At 38.0% G+C, this 23,338-nt stretch overlaps 1 protein-coding gene across 1 annotated transcript; it reads left to right on the top strand.

Annotated features, from left to right (window-relative positions):
• Nucleotides 1-490: 490 nt before the first annotated feature.
• On the top strand, nt 491-21,036 carry LOC142605486 (adenine DNA glycosylase). Its single transcript, XM_075776882.1, has 7 exons — nt 491-1,012; nt 1,228-1,287; nt 14,728-14,847; nt 14,913-15,010; nt 17,607-18,199; nt 18,988-19,094; nt 20,655-21,036. Exons 1-7 carry the CDS (start codon nt 611-613, stop codon nt 20,763-20,765), a joined length of 1,491 nt encoding a protein of 496 aa, XP_075632997.1. The 5' UTR covers nt 491-610; the 3' UTR covers nt 20,766-21,036.
• Nucleotides 21,037-23,338: the final 2,302 nt, after the last annotated feature.

A 23,338-nucleotide genomic window follows, 5' to 3' on the forward strand; every position in this document is an offset into this window, starting at 1 on the left:
GTGAGTGAGAGAGTTAGTGAGGCTGAGATTTTAGGTTTTCTCTGTGTGTTGAGCAGTGAGAGTGGAGAATGTGAGAGAGTTAAATGCCACGGGCTGAGTTTTAAATAAACATGCCCAGAGGAAATCGAGTCTATGAGACTCGAGTTACTGCATAAAACTCGAGTCTCTAAGACTCGAGTTATATGCGTATAAACTACATAATTTATAATAAGATATAGTCAAACTCGAGTTTATAAAACTCGAGTTTAGGTAGACTTAAAACGAGTTTTAGAAACTCGAGATCCATGTGGCATTTTCTCCACCTCAGCAAGCCCAAAGCGAACATAAAGCGAGTTTTTGAAACTCGATTTATTATGTAAATCTCGAGTTTCAAAAACTCGAGTTGCTATTTTCCTACATAGTTTCAAACTATGCCTAACTTACTATATTCATGCCATCCACATGCCTAATCTGCACATTCCCCCCTAGTGTTCATGTTTAAACACTGAACACTAGTGTTTAAACTGTATGACCAAACGGCGCCTTAAGGTTAATTGGAAAAAAAATTTGTTCTCCTAGTCCTAGCGCTTCAGCTTCGAAGGAAAGTGGGTTTTGCCTTTGCTTTTCAACCATGGAAGGAAACAAGAAGCAGAAACAAAAGAAGACTAATAATGGTAAAGTAGTTGTTGAAAGGCCACGACGTTCAGTCAGGCTACAAGCAAAGACACCAACACAGAAACAGAAATCAAAAGAAGAAGATATAGAAGATATTGTTAAGTGGGGTTTCAGCGGAGATGAAACCCAGAAGATTAGAGAATCTTTGTTGGAGTGGTATGACCATAACAAGAGGGACCTCCCATGGCGGTATACAAATACAGCAGAATCAGAAGAAGAAGAGACAAAAAGGGCTTATGGGGTTTGGGTTTCGGAAGTAATGCTTCAGCAAACAAGAGTTCAGACTGTCATTCAGTACTACAACCGTTGGATGGAGAAATGGCCCACCCTTCAACACCTATCTCTGGCTTCTCTTGAGGTAATTATTAATAATTAGTAATTTGGGTTTTGTTTGTTTGGTCTAATTCAATTGTTATAATGTGGGGATTGGAACCTTGTTGGAAACAAACATGAGGTGTTAGTTTAGCTATGAGACTTGTGGCTGTTTTGTTTTGTTGATTCTTAGGGAAAACGTGACATGAACTCTTTTAAGTTTTAAGAGTTAAATGTCGGTTGATTGGTTTTGGTTTGCAGGAGGTCAATGAAATGTGGGCTGGTTTGGGATACTACCGCCGAGCACGTTTTCTGCTTGAGGTGCACTCTTCTTATCTATCATTTTCGTATTAATATTGTTTTTATATATGTATATAATATAGTTAACTACACTATCAATACTATTCCAATGGGATTTGCTGAATCTCTGTTCAATAGTTATGACTATGATTGCCTTCTTAACTAAAACAAAGACGCTTAATACACCTGTATGCTACAAAATACATATGATACAAGCTGAATTCTACCAGCAAATGGCAGTCTCTTGGCTCCCCGAAAGTTGATCCTACCAGATACTTTCGCCACGAGGTCTACAATCAATAGAATTCAATTTGCAATGATAGAGAGAAACACCATCAAGTCATCAGCGAAATATAATTAGGTACTTCATTGGAAGCTTCCCTTAAATTGTAGAGTACTTAAAATTTGAGACATAGGAGTGACATTGGCATAGAAAATCTCACTCTTCTTAGGATGTGTAGCTAGACTAGATAGCTTTTGGATCTTTGTGAGAAGATCATTTACAAGCTGAAAAGAAGACTTATCAGTTGCACTAAACACCATCAAGTCATCAGCAAAACATAATTGTGTTAGCTTTATACTTAAACACTTTGGGTGAAATTTGAAAGACCTTGGACGGCCAGCTACATTAATTAAGAGAGAACTTCAGTGCAATGACAAACAAATGTGGGGATAGGTGACCCCTTTTGATACCGGAAAAGTATGGGGCAAATCAAACTTATCCGATATGATGAATGAGGGAGGGTTGGACATATATATTTTTATATTTTCTGGGTTATATGGAATAAGAAAACGCTCAAGAATTAAAAGGATAGATAAGTTCACTACCAAAGCAAACCCAAAGGGATAGAGATATCACCACCCAAAGGAATTTAGCTAAGGGTACATAACTGAATTGGCTCACAACTTAATGAGATACAAATTATCACCACCCAAAGAGATACAGAAACCAAACTCGCCACCCAAAGGAATCCACCCAAGGGATAGGAATTAATTTAGAAGAAATCAATATTCTAAAGCATGAGACCTCTGCCTCCCCCACCCCTCCCCCTCTCCCACCCTCACCCTCCCCATCAACTGCCCCAAACTCCCTCTCTTTTCCCCTTCCTACCACCGGCAGTCCCAAATTTTCCTTTTCTCCCTCCCTATCCTTTTTTGTTCCCACCCCAATTCCCACCTTTTGGTTTTCCACCATACACACCTTGCCACCCCTCTACAGATATCCCCTCTAGTTCAATCCCACCGTCATATCCCTTACAATCATCTACACTGCCTAAAAAACCTTCCAAGACTACATCTCCACTACCTAATATTGTTACCAAACCAAATACCTCTTCACCTTTATCTGATCATGGGGGCAGAAAAGTTTCTTTCCGTATTGATGCAAAGCTGTTCTCTTTTTCTTTTAACGGAGGGCGGCCTGACTCATATGCTATCCACAAGTGCAGCCGGCATGCCAAGCACTCTATTTGGGTAGGACGTAAAGGCTTTGAGTGGATCCTTTCGTGTTTTGCTGATATTCGTGATTGGGTTCCGGGGAAAGTTTCTCTTTGTAAACAGTTCTAGGAAAATAATAAGTTATTGGAATTTTGTGGGAGATCGAATAAGGCTGGCATTTTTGTGGTCATAGCAGAGTACTATGGTGGGGCTTGTCAAGGGTGTGTTATGATACCAGCAAACACTAACCGTTTTGGGTGGTCTTTGTTTCACAAAGAGTTGTGTTTCTTCTTCTCCGGTGAGAAATCAAGGCCATATAATGGTGAAGGGTGCGGTGATTTTCTGCCAGCCAATAGAGGCCAGAATAGGAAAGCTGGGAATATTTATGGGAACCAATGGAAACTTAGGAAATTTGAATTTTTGGGAGATAAATTCGGTAATAACGTGATTTTTGGAGATTCTAGCAAATTTAATGGTAGACCCACACGTGCATTTACTTTTAAGTTGACTACTGAGCACCTGGCTATGAGAGTTTTTAAATCTGAAGATGGGAAGAGAAAGTGCTTTAAGCTAAAGCCCAACGATACTAAATATGGGCCTTTAAAGGTGGAAATCTGGATAAAGCCTAGGGATAAGGATGTGCTCTTTAATGAAAAGGTGCAAAGGCCTCTTATTCCCTCTAATACTATGAAAGCTGATTCTGGGCCTAGGAAAGCCCATCTAGTGGTCATGGTAGATCCTAAAGCTAAGGATAAAGGGATTTTAGCCCAAGTTCATGCACTGGAGACTAGGGTCTGAAGCCGATACATGGGAGGGTCGGCGAGAGCTCAAACTCTGTTGGGTGCATGCCAATGGAAGTTTCTGGTGCACCAGGGGTCGAGAAAGACATGGAGAGAGTGCGTAGCTCCTTCGTAGTGGATCCCAACTCCGACAAGGATGTTTCTTCAATGGTAACAGATTCTGATGTCGAGGAAATGCATGGTGAGGCACTCCTATCCTCTAGGGTCATTGGAGATATGTTGGTTACTCCAGCGATTATGGCAATGGAGTCTCCGATTCTAAAAAATGGTCACAGTCTCATCGTCGGCATCAGTGGGTGGATCAAAATCGTTTTTCCCCTTTGTCTGAAGTAGGTAATGAGATGGGTGTTAAGTTTGGGGAAGGGGAAGATCGAGATGAGGATTTTAGCGAGTACCACGAAGTGGCGGTACAGCCGAGGTCAATGGATACTGTTGAGTTTTGTCAAAATGATTTTGGGCTTCTTTTCCTGCCGTGGGACAACAGTGGAACCGATAACTGTGGTGGTGGTAGTGGGGTGAAAGATAATTGTTTTTTGGAGTGTAATCCTTTGTCTCAATGGGATCCCAATACACTCTGAGTCGGTGATGGTTTAGGATGATGCAGGAGGAGCTCGGGTGGCAGAAACTTAAACAAATTCAAGTTGGGGGTCCCAGCTGATGAAAGATTTTTGTAATATGGTGGGTTTTCCTATTGTGAAACATGAAGCTCAATGTTTAGCTCTGTTTCGCCTTCTTGAACAGGAATGTCTCAAGGTGATCGATGATGGGGTGACTAAGTGACCTGCAAACTCAAGGACACGAGGTCTCAAGGAGATTAAGGGGCTTATTTCTAATGTTAATTATGATGGTGTCTCTTCTAGGAGTAGGAGCAGAGCTTCTTCGAATGCTATGGGGGTTGTTGGTAGTTTTAAATGACTCTACGCCTGCTTTCTTGGAATGTAAGGGGGCTGAACAATCCCCGGAAGAGAGAGGTTTGTAAGAATCTTCTAAAAGAGTGGAAATGTGATATTGTATGTTTTCAAGAAATGAAAGTATCTTCTATCGACACTGCCTTTGTACAGAATTTATCGGGTAGTCCTTTCATTGATTGGGTTGTTTTGGATGTTGTCCAGACTTCAAGAGGGGTCCTGCTGATTTGGGACAAGGGGGTTTTTGAAAAGATGGATGTAATCGTTGGACAGTTTTCTGTAAATGTCTTATTGAGAGGGGTGATAGATGACTTTGTTTGGGTTTGTACAGGTGCATATGGCCCCAATGATGATGGACAACGGTCTATTTTGTGGGAGGAGTTAAGGGTGTGTGCCAGATGGCCTATGGCATGGTGTTTAGTAGGTGATTTCAATATTATCAAGTGCCCAAGTGAAAGGCTTGACTGTGAGTCTTTTAGCCCTGCTATGTTTGCATTCTCGGATTTTATAAGGAGTAATTCCTTAGTTGATTTACCATTAGAGGGGGCTACCTTCACATGGTTTAGAGATTCTGGTATCCCTTCTATGTCAAGAATTGACAGGGCTTTGGTTTCTCTAGATTGGGAGGAACATTTTGAGAATGTATCCCAACGGGTGCTTCCTCGTGTTATTTCAGATAACTGTCCACTTTTGTTGGAAGCTGGTGCTGTTCGACGAGGCCGAAGTGCCTTTAAATTTGATAATATGTGGTTGAAAGCTGAGGGTTTTGTTGATAGAATTCAGCAATGGTGGAATGGTTACAGTTTTACAGGCTCTCCCAAGTTTTATTTTGTCACAAAAATTGAAGGCTTTGAATCAGATTTTAAAAAGTGGAACAGGGAGGTGTTTGGTGATTTGGCAATTTGGCTTTTAGAAAGAAGAATTTGCTGACTAAACTAATGGGTTTAGATGCTAGAGAGGAGTTGGTGGGTCTATCGAATGTGGATCAGATTCGTCGTATTCAGCTCAAAGGGGACATAGAACATTTGGCTTCTCTTGAGGAGATTTCCTGGAGACAAAAGTCTCGTGCCTTGATGTGAAGGAGGGAGATAATAATACTCGTTTCTTTTATAGATAAGCAAAAGCCCATAGAAATGCTAATCAAATTAAGAGGATAGAGGTGGATGGTGTTCTCTATGAGAATGAGACTGAGACTGAGACTGATTTGCGCACTTAGTTAGTTCTCTTCGATTAGGGGTTGTATGAGAAAACTGAGGTGGGGCGCCCTACTCTGGATGGGTTAGATTTTGCATGTATTGAAGAGGAAGAGAGGTTGTCCTTAGAGAAGGAGTTCACAAAGGATGAAGTTATCCAAGTCTTAAGGGAGATGGAAGGTGATAAAGCCCCTGGTCCTGATGGTTTCACCATGGCTTTTTTTTTTCACAAATGTTGGAGTGTTGTGGAAAAGAATGACATGGATTTTTTTGATTATTTTCATCGACACTCTGTGTTTGAACAGTCTATGAATGCTTCGTTTCTCACTTTAATTCCTAAGAAGTGTAATGCCGTTAATATTAAGGATTTTCTCCCTATCAGTTCGCTGGGTAGTGTGTACAAGCTGCTGTCCAAGGTGTTGGCTAATAGGTTGAGGGTAGTTTTGGATAATCTCATCTCTGATACTCAAAATTCTTTTGTTGGCGGAAGACATATTCTAGATTTAGAGCTCATTGCAAATGAATGCTTAGATAGTAGGTTGAAGAGCCGATTATCGGGTGTGGTTTGCAAGCTTGATGTTGAAAGGCATACGACCATGTGAACTGGGAGGCCTTGTTTCATCTGTTGGGGAGGATGGGTTTTGGGCTGAAATGGAAGGGGCGGATTAAGGCTTGTGTCACTTCTATCCTTTTTTTTGTCTGTTTTTCAATCCTGGTAAATGGATCACCTGAAGGTTTTTTTGGAAGCTCTCGTGGGTTGAGACAAGGTGACCTATTATCCCCGCTTTTGTTTCTCTTGATTGTCCCTGTTGGGAAAAGTGAGATTGTCCCTGTTGGGAAGGTGAATCATCTAGATGCACTGGCTAATATTCTTCATTGTAGAGTGGGCAGTCTACCTATGAAATATTTGGGGATGCCGTTGGGAACTTCTTTTAAGACAGCTTCAATTTGGAATTCTATATTGGAGAAGATGGAGAAGAAATTATCAGGGTGGAAGCGTCTCTATTTATCTAAGGGTGGTAGGCTCACATTACTGAAGAGTACTCTCTCAAGTCTTTCAACGTACTTTTTATCTCTTTTTACTATTCCTAAAGCTGTGGTTGCTAGATTGGAAAGTATTTAGAGGAATTTTCTTTGGGGGCTCTTTTGAGGGGAGCTTCAAATACCCTTTGGTGGCTTGGGAAAATGTGTGTTTACCCATGGAATTAGGCGGTTTAGGGATAAGAAGTGTGGTGTTGTTTAACCAAGCTTTATTAGGGAAATGGTTGTGGAGGTATGGTTCTAAAGTTACCCATCTTTGGCGGAGAGTAATCTCCACAAAATATGGTGAGGGTCAAGGGGGCTGGAGTACTAAAGTTTGTAGGAGGGCTCATGGATGTGGTCTTTGGAGAAGCATCCATGAAGGGTGGGAGAGCTTCTCTAAGCATTTGTCTTTTGTAGTGGGTGAAGGCACTCGTATCCGTTTCTGGCACGATAGGTAGATTGGTGATAATACCCTAAAAAACCTCTATCCGGAGCTCTACATGTGTTTAGCAGCCAAGGATGCTTGTATTTCTAAGGTTTTGTGGACTCCCGAGGGGGGTACTATTAGAGCGTGGGATTTAAGGTTTTATAGAGCTTTTGAAGACTGGGAGCTAGCTGCATCTTATTCTCTCCTTCAATTTATCCAATCTTGTATTCCTCGGGGTGAAAGGAGTGATACTCTTTGTTGGTGGCTAAAAGGAGATGGTAAGTTTGACCCACAGTCTTATTACCATGCGATTCGGGGTACTCCGACTTTTTTGTTACCTTGGAAGGGTGTTTGGAAACCTATGAAGTACGGGTGCATTTTGGGATTCGGGTGCGGATGCGGGTGTGGGTGTGGGTGTGGGTGCGGGTGCGAGTGCGGGTGCGGGACTCCGCAATTTTTGAAAAAGTAGGGTGCGGGTGCGACAGGGTGCAGCGGGGTGCGGCGATTAAAAAATTATTAAAAATATTTGTGTTTATATTTTTAATATATTGCTAAATATACTTTTTTCACATTATATAAATATATACCAAATTTAAGAGTAATAGTAAATAATAACTAGAATACGGAGAATGGGAGAGAGCCTAGCTGAAGAGTGAAGGCAGAGAGTGGGAGAGGCGCAAGAAAAATGAAGAGGGAGAGGGCTGGGTCGGCTGAGAGCTATAGAGCAGAAGCACGGACTGAGTGAAAATTGAAGAGAAATGAGTGTATGTATGTGTTATAGGGTTTTGGTTTTTTTCCAAACGGTGCGTTTGCACCTTTTTTTTTTTTTTTTTTTTTTTTTTTTTTTTTTTTTTTTCGGCCAAGTTAAACGGTGCATTTCGCACTTGTTTTTTTTTTTTTTTTTTTGAATTTCGGCCGTAGCGGCCGATTTCGCCGATATCGGTGTTGCGCTCGATACGGACTGATTCGGCGCAAATCGGCCCGATTTCGTGCACGTCGGCCCGAATCTGCGCCGTATCGGCGCGTATTGCGCCTAAAAAAATATTTTGTTAATGTCCGACGCGGCACGGACGCGCAGGCAGCGCCGTTGCCTGCGCGTCCCCGTGTCGCGCCGCGATGGACGCGGGTGCGGCGGCCCAAATGCCGCACCCGTGCTTCCCAGTTGGAAACTAAAGGTTCCTAAGCGAGTGGTTTTCTTTTTGTGGACAGCTGCTCATGATTGGATTCTCACTTTGGATAATCTCATGCTTAGGGGTCGTCCTTTGGCGAATCGGTGTTGTATGTGTTGTTGTGATGGGGAGTCGGTGGACCACCTTCTTTTTCATTGTCTTGTTACACATACCTTATGAATTTTTATGCTTCAGGCTTTTGGTATACATTGGGTTATGCTAGGATCGGTGGCGGAATTGATATTTTGCTGACATTAGTGGCTTGGGAAGCATAATTCGAGCATTTGGAATTTGATTCTAGGCTGCTTAATGTGGACTGTGTGGTTGGAACAAAATTGCCGTTCCTTTGAGGACACTGAGAAGACGTTGGATGAGTTAAAGGTTTTATGCCAACGTAGTCTTTTTGAGTGGTCTTGTTCTCTATCTGAGTTTATATTTTCTCTTAGATTAGTTTCTTGATTTCCCTCTTTTTTTTTTGCTGTTTGTTTTATCTTTTCCTTGTTGTTCATCATCATGAATAGCTTGTACTCTTTCTTACTTTTTCAATAATAATAGTTCTCTGATTACTTATCAATATATATATAAACTCTTCTTTTTTTTCTTTTTTCTTTTTTGAGAATCAAAAGCTATATAAACCCAAATACACACTTTGATTTATTTATTCCAGCCAAATGGCCTACATAATATCTTAGAACAGCCCTCTAAGCATAGGAGAACGAAAATAGCAATAAAAAACATTACATTATCAAGATCTTGACTCATGGAAACCAGGTACATGATAAAAGACTTGTCTACTCAAGAGAACTAAAACATAAAAGCTAGATATTCCCAAGAAACTCCAATTAAATGCTATTTGACTTCTTGGACAAAATAACCTATTAATCTTCAAACATCTTCTGAAATGGTGGGAAAATTCATTCAAAATAATGGCCTTATTTGCTGAGCTTGAAAATCAACTTGGTTGGGCTTATGAATCTAATTGGATTGGGATGTAGGCTTATTTGGACACTCCTCATGCCACCATGCTTGTGGTTGCTGTTTTACTCCAGTGATAAAATCCCTAAACCCTTCTCCCATCAATCAGCACCCCAATAGTCCAAGAATGCTGTTCACAGCACCAGAGCTGCCTCTGATTTTTTCTCTTTATGACCATAATTCGAGGCCAAATCCTTTACCAATCCTCTTGAAATCCAAAGTCCCTAGTTTTACCTTATGCAGCACAGGTGTGTTTCCGGATTCGGGTGCGGGTGCGGGTGTAGGTGCAAGACTCCGCAATTTTTGAAAAAGTAGGATGCGGGTGCGGCGATTAAAAAATTATTAAAAATATTTTTATTTATATTTTTAATATATTGCTAAGCATACTTTTTTCACATTATATAAATATATACCAAATATATAATACCTACAAATAATTTAACAAATATATAATAACTATTAACTAAATAAAAAATCAAACCCCAGTGTCACAAGACTCACAACATTACAGACAGCTTGTATAAAAAATTAAAAAAAATCAGATCATAGTTCACAGATTCACAATGAGTAATAACTATTAACTAAATAAAAAATCAAACCCAAGACACAACATTATTACATTATAGCTTATATAAAAAATTTAAAAAAAAATTAAAAAAATCAGATCACACTATCACAGACACATTGAGTAATAGTCAGAGCATGTGAGAGCTATGAAAAACTAAGATTAAAAGCTTGAGATTGATACCTAAGCTTGAGACTTGAGAGTGGGTCGCCGGGTCGGTGAGGATGTGAGTGAGATTGTGTGAGTGTGAGAGTGAGTTGAGATTGAGATTGAGATTGTGTGAGAGAGGGGAGATGGAGAGCAAAGGTAGAGAGTCGTGGCGTGGAGCACAGAGATGAGAGACCAGAGAGTGAGAGAGAGCTGAAGAGTGAAGATGAGAACTGAGAACTGAGAGAGTTGCGAACTGAGGTCTGAGATAAGGGTTTTGTTGTTTTTGTCCAAACGGTGTGTTTTGCACCTTTTTTTATTTTTTATTTCGGCCAAACGGTGTGTTTCGCACCTTCTTTATTTATTTATTTTGTTAATTTCGGCCTGAATCGGCCAATTCAACGCTGGTATCGGTGGCTACCGCCAATACGGACTGGTTCGGCGCAGATCGACCCGATTCCGTGTGCGTTGGCCCGACTCGGCGTTGCGTCGGTGCGTATCGCGCTGAGAAAAAAAAAAAAAAAGGGACGAAGCACCAACGTGTAGGCAGCGGCGTCCCTCGCGCGTCGGACCGCATCAAACGCGGGTGCCGCGGGTGTTTTGCAGCGTCCATGCATCCTAGGTTTTACCTAGATTTTTTCCACCACAAAACCCTAACCCCAACCATCTTAAAACCCCTAAAATAGACTACTTCCACAGAAATCTTGCAATTTTAAAACTTCAAAATGATATTTTCCCTAAAGTTTGCAATCAAATAACAAACAACCTGATGCAGGCAGTGGGTCAACCTCTGTTTTATTTATTTTTAAGTGGCAGGGGCAGTTTTGTAATTTTCTAATTTCTGTAGATGGGCTATACCAATGGTCCATTAGTTCATATTTGGGTTTTATTTTAGTTATTTAGTTTGGGTTTAGTAATAAAGCTCAAGGAGTAGAACTCCAAAACTTAATAGGAGTTTAAAATAAACTCCTATATCTAATAGCATAGGCGTTTTAGGACTCGGGTGTAGATGCGGGTGCGGGTGTGGGTGCAAGTGAGGGTGAGGGACTTGGAAAATTTTGAAAAAATAGGGTTAGGGTGCGGGTGTGGTGGGGTGCGGCAATTAAAAATATTTTTATTTATATTTTCTATATATTTTTACTATTAAAATATTCTTAAAAAACGCATGACTATGGCCTTGGTTCACAAAACAAAGAAAGAAGAAGGCAAGAAACACAAAACAAAAAAGAAAACACAAAAGAAGCAACAAATATTCAGAATAAAATTGAGGAATGACAGATTTAGGATGTTTATGCCTCGTTCAAAGCCGATTTTGGCTGTCCTGGCATGATTCAAGGCCGATATTGGTCGTTTCGGCCGTCAGCCAAAACGATCCAATTCGGCTGATATGACCCGATTTTGGCCAAATCGGTCCAGTTCAGCACGAATTGAAGCCGAGTAGGTGCGAATCTAAAAAAAAAAAAACTTAGACGCGGCACCGACGTGCGGGCAGCGGCGTCGGTGGCCGCACCCTGTGTCGGACTTCGGTGTGGCACCCTCCCAGCCACGTCGGTGCTTCCTAGTCCTATATCCACTAGGAATAGGTATTAATCTTCTGTTTGAAGGGTTTAATACTTTCTAGTTTCTATTGAAGAGAATAATAAAATTTCAGATTTTTCTAGAGAAGCTATGAAGCTTGTTACAGTCTGTGTGATGCACATCCTTCTCTAAGGTGTCCCCAGGTGTGATACTTAGGAAGTTTAGATGCCTAAAACTAAAAGTACCCTTCCATCCATCAAATAGCCCCACATAACTCTGAAACAGCCCATTACTGTTCACATCACTGGAACAGCAACCTAAATTTTGGATTTCTCCTTTGTTTCATCCTCAAATCCTACTATTCCTTCCCTCCATTGGAAACTCTATAATCCTTATTATTTTCCAACCTCTTTCCTTCCAAAAGAAACCAAACAATAATTCCTCAAAATTCAGCTGTCCCATCACTGCCCAGATCTGACCTAGAAATTTTAAACCTAATTTTTCTTTATTCTCCCTTGTCCTAAGTCACAAACCTAGAAGCATCATTTTGTTGTTTCTTCCTAAATCCTATTACTTTAGATCTTCAAAACCTCAACTTTTTCCCCTGAATTTAGCTCCTAAGCTTTTTTCCTTACGCCACTTGCAAAACTTGCAACTCAAATAAGGCAGGGGAAAAAGAATGGTGCCTCCAATATTCGAGATTTTAGACCTATTAGTTTGGTGGGGAGTGTTTACAAGATTCTGGCTAAGGTGTTGGCAAACCGCCTGAAAGAGGTTTTGGATCAGCTAATATCTGAGTTTCAGAACAGTTTTGTGAGTGGTAGACAGATACTCGATTCAGTTCTTATTGCTAATGAGTGTGTTGATAGTAGGGTGAAGAGTAAGATTCTAGGGGTTATTTGTAAATTAGATATTGAGAAAGCCTATGATCATGTGAACTAGGAGGCTCTCCTTGATTTGTTGAAGAGAATGGGATTTAGGGTGAGGTGGTGTAGGTGGATCAACACTTGCATCTCTACAGTCCAATTCTTTGTCTTGTTTAATGGGTCTCCAACTGATTTTTTTGGGAGTTCGAGGGGTTTGAGACAAGGGGACCCGTTATCTCCCATGTTGTTTTTGGTTATGATCGAGGTCTTCAATATGATAATGAAAAGAGCTGAAGGGGCTGGTTTGCTTTGAGGGTTTAGGGCTGCTGGTAGATGGGGTGGAGGGGAATGTGTCTCGCATCTTTTGTTTGCAGATGATACGATTATGTTTTGCAATGCAGATGAGGAGCAAATTCTACATGTTCGGATGCTTCTTCTTTGTTTCTAGGCAGTGACAAGTTTAAAGGTTAATGCGTTGAAGAGTGAGATGGTTCCCATTGGGAAGGTCCCTAATGTCTTTGTCTTGGCAGAGATTTTGGGATGCCAGATTGGGTCTTTGCTTATGACCTATCTTGGTATGCCATTGGGGGCGTCCCATAAGTCCCCCATGGTTTGGAATCCTATCTTGGAGAAAATTGATCGTAAGTTGGCCAGTTGGAAGATGTATTTGTCTAAAGGTGGAAGACTAACGTTGCTTAAAAGCACGTTATCTAGTCTTCCCACTTATTATTTATCTCTTTTTACCATCCCTACGCATGTGGCCAATAAAATTGAGAGATTGCAAAGGGATTTCTTGTGAGGGGACTCCAAGACTCATTTGGTGAGATGGGACAAGGTGTGTGCACCTTTGAAAAATGGTAGGTTAGGAGTAAGGAAAGTAATTACTTTTAATAAAGCTTAACTAGGGAAGTGGCTATGGCGGTTTGGGATTGAGGAGACAAGGCTTTGGAGAAGGGTTGTAGCTCTAAAATTTGGGGAAGAATGGGGGGGATGGACATCCAAGCTAGGTAGAGGGGTACATGGGTGTGGCTTGTGGAGAAGCATCCGCATGGGTTGGGTGGAGTTTAGCAAAAATATTTGCTTTGAGGTAGGGGTGGGAGATAGAGTTAAGCTTTGGACAGATCAATGGTGTGGAGATTCTCCTTTTCAATTGACTTTTTGAGTGTGTATGGGATTGCTTCCTATAAAGAGGCATCAGTGGCCTCTTCTCTTGAACGGTTGGGGATAGAGGAACGGAGAAGCTGGAATGTTCATTTTATTCGGAGACCTAATGATTGGGAAATGGGTGGGGTGGATGAATTTCTTTGTACCTTGGGTTCAAATCTACCTCCCACTGAGAATGGAGATCGTATGAGGTGGATGTTGACAAAGAATGGGGATTTTGATATCTAATCGTTTTACAATAAGTTGAAAAGTCCCTTGCCCATTATTTTTCCTTGGAAAGGTGTTTGGAAGGTTAAGGTTCCTCGGCATGTTTCCTTCTTTGTGTGGACTGTTGTATAGGATAGGATCCTTACAGGTGACAATTTGAGGGGCAGAAGGATGGATTTTGTTGACTAGTGCATCATGTGCCACTGCAATGGGGAGATGGTGGATCATTTGTTACTTCATTGTGGTAAGGCTTATCGGTTGTGGAGTTTGGTGTTTAGATCTTTTGGGATCTCTTGGGTCTTGCCAAGATCGGTTGCAGATACTCTTTGTGGTTGGTGGAATTGGCTTGGAAAGCATTCGTCTAGTCTTTGGTATTTAGCTCCATTGTGCTTAATATGGTGCCTTTGGAGGGAGCGAAACAGGAGGACTTTTGAGAACATGGATATCTCGGATGACTAGCTATTGGTTTTTTTTAGTGGCTCTCTGTTTGACTGGTCTAAGGCTTGGGGACTCACCTCTAGTGATTCTCTCTCTATGTTCCTTAGCTCGCTCCTGTATAATTAGTATCTTTTGTTTTCTTTTTTTCTTTCTTCTCTTTCTTTTCCCTTTGTAATTTTCTTTCTGCCCCTTTTTTTGTTTTTGCATAAGGTAGTGTTCTTGAATATATATCATTATTACTTATAAAAAAAAAAACTATTCTGATTCATCTCTCAACTGATATGAATTGAATGACATATGGTGCCTTTGACTATCTTCTGTTATCTGGTACATTGTGGCTCTTAGACATCACAAAGTGACTGGAATACCTTCCCAGTGGGCTGACACAATACTCATGTTCTCCTTAAGAATTTAGGTTTTGTAGAGAATGCCTTTAGACACTTGAAAATGTCAACGAAAGGTTCTGTATTTCATCTCACTGATAAGAAAGTTGAAGTCTCCTATATTTTGAAAGGATAAAATAAAAAAAGAAAAGAAAAAAGAGTAGGAAGAAGAGAGTCACATCCTTATCTTGATAGTAAACTGTGTCCTAATGCTCTCCCTCCATTTTGTTTTTGCTGTTAGGGAGCTAGAATGATTGTTGCAAAAGGAAGTGGATTTCCTAAAACAGTTTCTGCACTGCAAAAGATTCAAGGAATTGGAGATTATACTGCTGGAGCTATTGCTTCAATAGCATTTAAGGAGGTGAGTAGCTTCTGGAATTTTTTGTTTAATCAGCATGAAGCATTTTTCAAGGAATACTATGTCAGGTGGTACCTGTGGTTGATGGGAATGTAATACGGGTGATTGCTAGACTAAGGGCTATTTCTGCGAATCCAAAAGAATCCGTTACTGTCAAGAAATTATGGTGGGCTGTCATGACTCCAACAACTTTTCTGTTAGTTTTTATATTTTATTATGGAACTAGATATATTGTAATTGTTTTAGATACTATTTTACTTAAGTTTTTCATTTGTCCAATCTATAATATTTTGTCATTGGACATATTGTTTTCTATTGTTTAAGAAACAAACATATTATTATTTTGTCTCTACAACAATTTGATTAATCTTTCAACAAGATTGATACCATATGCATTATGCACTTGCATCATTTTTTTGGTTGTTAGAAATTTGGCAAGACTCTTTACAATGTAGGCTTTCATTTAAGTAGGACTAAAATGGAGCACATGGAATGCAAGTTTACTAAAGGTAGAAATAAATATGAAGGGGCTTTAAGACTTGATGGTCTAGAGATACCAAAGAGCGAAAGTTTTCAATATGTTGGATCAATAATTCAAAAATATGGAGAGTTTGAAGATGATGCGAATCATATGATAAGAGTAGGGTGATGAAGTGGAGAATTGCATCATGAACATTGTGTGGTTGTAAAATACCTATTATAACTTATTTTTTAGTAAAATTTGAATGCATAAGAAAGTAATATTTGCTATTTGTTAAACTATTATATGATTAAAAGAGACATAAATTACCTGAAGTTTGAAATATCCCTCTAATTCCTCCTCCATCAATGCTAAGAATGGTGATTAGGTATCCATATTCTTGAGGATGAATTTGAAAAAGTGGTTTTGTCTAATCCATTAAGACAATGCAACGAAAATATAGGTTTCAAAGGCTGTGTGAGTATGACTATAAAATATACTTAGTGCAAGTACATGCTTGATGGTAATCCTATGCAGTAGCATTTTGGTCAAAACAAAGTCGTAGTTGGTAATAATTGTAAGTCTAGATATGCCTATGACAATATTACAACTTGTTGCAATGCTTGTTGTAATATTGTCACATATTAATATTACATTAGGTTGTAATGTTGTCATATGCATATCTAATAAAATGGAAAAAAAATGTTGAATGTTAAGCTAAGAATAGAGAGAGTGATGCTATAAATTCAAATAGAGATTCTTTATCTAATTTTTTCAAAACAGGAAAATGTTTTTAATTAGATTTTAAGATAGGAGATATTTAAAATTATAGCATCATCACTCTCTCTTTTTCTTAGCTTAATATTCTTTTCTTTTTCTTTTTTTATAGATTTTCATATGACAACATTACAATTTGATGTAATTTTGATATGCATGTGACAATATTACAACAAGCATTGTAACCAATTGTATATTGTCATAGGCATATTTTTATTTATTACTGACTAGAACTTACAATTATTACCATGACTAGGATTTTGTTTTGACCAAAAGGCGACTATATATAGGATTACCACCAAGGATGCAATTAAACTAAGTACACTTTACAATCGATACTCATATACAAAACCTTTGATACCTAGATTTTCGTTGCATTGTCTTAATGGATCATACAAAACCACTCTTTCAAATTAATACTCAAGAATATGAAGACCTAATCACCATTCTTAGCATTGATGGAGAAGGAATAAGAGGGAAATTTCCAGGCATTATCCTTGATTTTCTAGAATCCGAACTTCAGGTAATTTGTCTCTTTTAATCGTAATATTTGCATTTACAAGAGAGTAATATTTGCTATTTGTTTTCAGTAAGATATATGGGAATATCTTTACTTCCTAGTTTTGGAGAAAGCTACTTATTGATGCTAAAAGATTCTCTCTCTCTTTCTCTCTCTCTCTCTTTGATAGTTTCAACAATGGGGGAAGGGGGATTCCAACCTTGGTTCTTCTAATAAAGGAGGGTAGACTATGCCACTAAGACACAAGGTAGGGCAATTGAACAAGGATATAGGGTAGCTAACAGGGCATGAGAATAGTCACCATCTTGATCCAAGTAGTAAGTGTCTTGCTGCATTTGATCATGAAGGGGCGTAATGTAACCCCACAGAAACATTAAAGGCTACCCAGAATTTAACTACAAGTTCATTTCCAAAATGAAATGTCATAGATCTATGGATCTACCTCCTTAGTAAGGACTAAGTAAGCTAGCTGATTGCTTCATGGTGAAGCACTTGGAGGCTAAATAACAATATGATGACAAGTTGCTGACAAAGCATCTATCCTTTATAGAAGTCTTATATTACAAAAGTACCTCACATATTTTAAAAATTGCAAAAATAACTTTGTACTCTTTTTTATTTTATATTATTGTAAGACCGTACTTGAGTAAATCCCATGGGTTTAAAGCATTCAAGTGGCATGCGCCTAAGATCAGAAGAATTTTTGTGATTCCTCTCTTCATTAAAGTTGATATTCTTGTACCTCTTTCTTTTCTTTTCTTTTGTTTGTTTTTGTTTTTCATTATTGTTTCTTTGAACAATGGAAATTGTGTGAAAATGCACTGCTCATCTGATAGCATATATGCATCATGGATCATACTAAGCACATTTATGGCAGCCTTCATGATTTGATCAAAGTGATGACAGGATGATAATTTGATTATCTTTCCTGGAGTTTTGTGTATTTAATGCATGTCTGTGTTTGAGGTTTTAATCTTTTTCTGGTTTTATGTGGTGTGGTGATAGGAAACTAGCAGCTCAGCTAGTTGATCCTATCCGACCTGGAGACTTCAATCAGGCTCTCATGGAGCTTGGTGCAACTGTATGCACTTCATTGAACCCAAGCTGTTCTTCATGTCCTGCATCTGGACACTGTTGTGCACTCTCAATCTTTAGACATGATAGCTTGGTATTGGTTACAGATTTCCCACTTAAGGGGGTAAGGGTCAAACAGAGACAAGATTTTTCTGCTGTATGTGTTGTGGAGTTACTGGGAGGTCAGAGAACATCAGAGGGAAGCCAAATTGACAGTAGAGAGGTACTGGGAGGTCTGGAAAAAATAGAGGGAAGGCAAACTAACAACAGATTTCTTCTTGTAAAAAGGCCTGATGATGGTTTGCTTGCTGGCCTCTGGGAGTTCCCGTCTGTCTTGCTGGATGGAGAAGCTGATTTGACCACTAGGAGAGAAGTAATTGATCACTTTTTGAAAAATAATTTCGGACTTGATACCAAACAGACCTGCGACATAGCTTTCAGGAAAAATGTTGGAGAGTTTGTCCATATTTTCTCTCACATTCGTCTAAAAATATATGTGGAACTGTTGGTATTAGATCTAAAAGGTTTGCGCTTGCTCTCTCTTAAATTTTGTAACAGGGGTGTGCTTGTATGTAATAAATAGGTTTGAATGTTTCTGTTCTATGAGTATCAAGTTATACTCTTAAATATGAAGCATTATTTGCAATAAACTCTAGTACTCAGAATTATTGGCACTTAATGATGGATAGTATCATATTTATTATAAAATTATAATAGGTGATTTATAAAACCATATTATCATAATTTAGGTAAATTTTATCATGTCAATTGGAATGCACAAAACTGTGGTTTCATCTAAACCTGACATGAGTAGCAAAAATCAAAATTTTGCCTTGTGTTTAGAAGCATATAAATTGGAATGAAGTCATTTGGAATTTTGGTGTGCTTGGACTTTGGATATGCTCTGCTCCCAGACCCTTAGGCCTTTTGCACACTGAACTAGGGACCTGGAAAGCTCATTTTTTCACCATACTTTTCCTGGCATTTCCATGCATTGCTGAGGTTTTATTCTGTCTCCATTGTTTTATTTTGTAGATCTTACTTTTGTTGGTGGGCCAAAGTGAAATTTATACATTGCTTATATTTAGAAAATGATACAAATTGTAACGCAGTTTGTTGTTTTAATGGAAATATCATTAAATCTAGCTGCATATCTTTTTATTGTCAAGGGTGTACTTGTCAGACTTTTTTTTTTTTTTTTTTTTCCTTTCTTTTATTTTTATTCCTTTAGCTAAGGGGGGCTCTTTGAGCTTTCTCCGCACATTCATGACTTTGCAATGCATGACCTTGATTGCTTTCTCTTGGTATGAAGGTGGGGGGAATCACTTGTCTGGGATACAAGACAAAGCAACTATGACTTGGAAGTATGTGGATGGCAAGGCCCTTTCGAGCATGGGATTGACATCTTCTGTAAGAAAGGTAGTCTTAATCCTGCACCTCAAGTTTCCATGATAAGACGATGTCTAATTATAAAGTAATTGCTATAGGATGTAAAAATAGTGCTAATTATGTGTCTAAACATGCAAAGTTTTTGCTAACCCACTTCCTTTTTGAAATTTACCATTTAGGCCATTTTGGATGTGCAAAAAAAAAAAAATCCCTCTTTTCTCCCTTGTTTCCTTCTATAAATTCATTGCTAATAATATGCTAATGTAAAAGTAATGAATCAATCATTTCTGCTACCCTTAACATTTCCTCTCACAACCCTCCCACCCAAAACAATGAAAAAAAAAAAAAAAAAAAAACCTACTCTCTCACTCCAGGATTTTAGCCCCTCCCCGTGAAAATATACATTCAGTATCTGAAATAGAAAGTCCAGGCACATTGATTTGCTGATGTCAGATATGTTAGAAAGTTTAAGATACTTCTGTCAGTATGATTAGTTGTCGAGATGACAGGATTTGGTTGTGATTCTAGCTCAATGTAAGGAGTTGGATCTAAAATTCTTGCTTACTGTTTTCTTTTTTCTATTATCTTGAGTATCCATTTCAATTTCCAATAGGTTAGAAAATGCTTCTACACCTTAAGAACTTTGGAAGTAGCTAAAATGCTAAATAAAATAAAAAATAAAAAACGAAAAAAAGTGTAAAAGAGTCTGGTGAAACATCTCTGTAATTTGCAAGATTGATAATGCTGCAATGGGAACTTTATCAGACCAATATGATAATCTATGAAGCAGATGATATGTTGGTTGGTATGGCAGAAGCCACCAACATCTATACTACTATTTAAGGGGATTCCCCTGTTTGGCATCTTTTTTTTTTTGTTCAAAAATGTCTCTACATCCCTATGTTTAAGTAGAAACAAAACTAAAGGACAATCGGGTAAAAATACAACTCTAACTTCCATTAAAACACTGCCTAACAAATAGGACCACTCTTCTGTTAATTTTTAAATTGTTTTATCCACTTATAAATTAGATTCTCAAAATAAAAATTATATATATAAAATAATATATAGGGTTTTTTTTTTTTTGGCTACAAAATAAACATATAATATTTGTTCATTTTTTGAAAAGCTTCATGACATTCCTGGTTATATTAGTTGTTCTAAATACATAATATTAATGAGAAAACATGCAAACCTCAAATTGGAATTAATAAAAAATAATGACACTAAAAAAAAAAAAAAAAACCTCATTGCATGCACGAAGCGTGTGTGATGGGGCTAATAGATACATTATGGCTGATATGTAAAGGTGTCTGATCTACTTTTATGAATGAAATTTGAGTTTTGTATTCTAATAAGATTTATTTAGAATGAAACAAAGCAAATTATGTGAATTTTAAACCCATTACTTGCAAAATTGGAGCTTCAGTTCAGAATTATGCGTTTTTAATTAGGAGGTGAGTAATGGATTTAATTCGTAGGAAGGCATTTTCTTTTCCTTTTTATTCATATTTGGATTGGTGAACTCATAATATGTCATTCATATTTGTATTTTCAATTAGTTGCTCTTAAATCTTTATCTCAATGCAGGTATACACTATGGTTCAGAAACTTAAGCAGGAAAAGTTGTCCTTTAGTCTTACCCCATCAAAAAAGAGAAGTAGAACAACTCGGAAAAAAAATAATAAATCCCTGAACTGAGCCTTTTGCATTAACTCAAGAAAACTTTTAAGATTGTTGTTTTTACATTTATTTTCCAAAAATGTGCGCATTGGCCATGCAACGCTGCAGATTCTGTGACAGCTGGTCCTTCTAGCTTTTGTATGTCCTGTTTATACTTTTTCGTTTCAAAATAGGATATGCAGGTTGAGGAATGAAGTTACTATTCCTTTGTCATTCAGTGTATTTATTTGATTGCATTTTTATTATAGGAAATAATATATATAAAGCTAGTCGCTAATATGTGCGTACACGGAAAAGTTTTAAACTATTTATTACATGTACATGTCTAAATATTTTTCTAATTTCTATTATTTGAAAATTGAACTGGCTCCAAAATAAGATAAAAGCTATAATTTAAAATTTCCTTATAAAGAACTTTCCAAAATTTTACACATAAGATCCTTAAAAATGAGAATTAGTAAACAATTTTATCATAGTACTACAAAATTGTACTACAAAAGAATTAGTAAACAAAATAAATATACAATTTTGCTTACATCTTCAAGCTTTGTACAATACTTTTCAAGAATCTATTTCCTCTTGTAGGCTCTTCAAGCTACTTGATTTTTCACCAAATTTGTATCAAGTACAACACCAAATTATACCAATTGATCTAAAATATTACAATGTAAAGCCAAACTATTAGGTAACACGTTAACTACCCTTCTTTGACCACAGAATTCAGGATTTTGTCATATTCCACTATTCAAATACAATTTCACACATTTTATAAGGCAAAGAGCAAAACAAAAGAGCTTAGTCATTATTATCAATCACCAACCTAATGTAAAGGAAGAATAGCATCAAATTTGTCCTCCAAACATGCCCAAAATTGGATAGAGTGGAGGCTTTGCAAATAATTCAAGCATGACTTAGTGTATATGTTCTAAGTATAACTTACTCAACTTGAAACTCTAATGGATGTGGCTGCGGCTTATTAGCCACAACCTCCAATTTTCTCTCTCTCTCATTATTTCCCTTTGAAGGAGTAAGTTTTATTTGACTTTAGTTTCAACCAAGAAATGCAAGAAGTCAATCATTGAGTTCATGTTATATGTAAAGGACAAATCATGCTCTAAAATCATGAAATTATATGTCATCAAGAATTTGTCAATCAATTAGCTTCTAAGTTGCACAGACACCCACAAGGGTACGAGTACATGGTGTTCGACAACTTTTGAAAAATAAGAGTATGACATGTCAGCGGTACGATAATTAATTAATTAATATTTATATTTAGGCATATTTTTAAATTTAGAGTAAATTACAAAATTGGTTCTCATCTTTTACACTATATCTCAATTTAGTCTTTAACATTTCAATTGTGTCAATTTAGTCTCCAACATTTTTAGAGTTGTGTCCATTTAATCTCAACCGTTATCTCTTAGATGAAAAAAAAAAACTGATGAATCAAACAAAACAATAAAAAAATTATTTTTCATGCCACATCATTTGATAATTATACCTCCATGTCAAATTTTTTTTTTTTTATATAAAAGGACTAAATTAAAATCTAGAGATGTCATCACCAAAATCCCGAAAATCATTAACTCATCTGTCTCTTCTCCCTCTTTTTCGTTGGTGGTGGAAGATCTTTCTCCTAGCAAGGAACCTTGCTGTCCCGACAACAACCATGCTAAGAGTAGACTCGTCATTCACTATTGAAGGGGATAAAAAATAGAAGATGAATATTCCCATAAAACTTGAAGGGACGGAGATCATGAAGACGGTTAAAACTTGAAGGGACGCGACTATGACGGTTAACTTTTGCTGAGTATCCGTCATGTGTGAATTAATTGTAGATTCCAGGTGGCATGCAATTTGATATGCTTCAGATGAACTTTTGCTTTATCTCCACGCAAACGTGCACGCTTGGACTTCTTGCGACCCACGTTTGAGAAGACTCCTATATGGAAAGGAACTTGAGAAGGAAGTTGTATCCTAAAAGAATGGTAATTCCACCCAATATAAATACCCCAGAAACCCTAAATATGAAGGTACGCATAATATTCTTAACTCTGGCACTCTAGGGTTAAAGGAACAAAATTCTAACTTGACCTTCGGAGGGTTTTCGGCCGGCACCACACCGGTGCTCTCTCTCTAGGTCCATTATTTTCTTTTTACAGGTGTTGCTTCGGCTAAAGGGGTGCTTGCAACTCACTGGTGATTTTTTCGGCATCGTCAACTATTTCTAAAAAATGAGTGTAATCTTCTTGTGCGGGATTAACAACACGTCCTGCAGCTAGAGAATTCACAAGTGCACCTACTCCATAAATCCACTTCAATCTTAGAATTGGGACTCCAATTAACTAGGAAAAATAGGCCAATTCTCATAAGCATTTAGAAAACTAACCAAGAAGAATATTAAAAGAACCAATTTTGATAAGCTTATCTAATTCTCTCTTTGTGTGTTGTACCACCAACAAACAAAACCGGTAGACCCAAAACCACCATGAATCCCACATCACAACACGACGGCACCACCAAATACCCAGCCAGCCACCATTTAGTCGAACCAAAGACCCATCCAACCACCACAGCATGGCATCATC

This window comes from Castanea sativa, chromosome 8 (assembly GCF_040712315.1).
Source record: "Castanea sativa cultivar Marrone di Chiusa Pesio chromosome 8, ASM4071231v1".
NCBI lineage: Eukaryota > Viridiplantae > Streptophyta > Magnoliopsida > Fagales > Fagaceae > Castanea > Castanea sativa.

What these genes read in the sequence shown, in the direction of transcription:
- LOC142605486 (XM_075776882.1), top strand. Translation starts at nt 611, where the DNA reads ATGGAAGGAAACAAGAAGCAGAAACAAAAGAAGACTAATAATGGTAAA. An exon ending in GAGCACGTTTTCTGCTTGAG is followed by an intron (nt 1,288 to 14,727) that starts GTGCACTCTTCT and finishes TTTTGCTGTTAG; the next exon opens with GGAGCTAGAATGATTGTTGC. An exon ending in CTTCAATAGCATTTAAGGAG is followed by an intron (nt 14,848 to 14,912) that starts GTGAGTAGCTTC and finishes ATACTATGTCAG; the next exon opens with GTGGTACCTGTGGTTGATGG.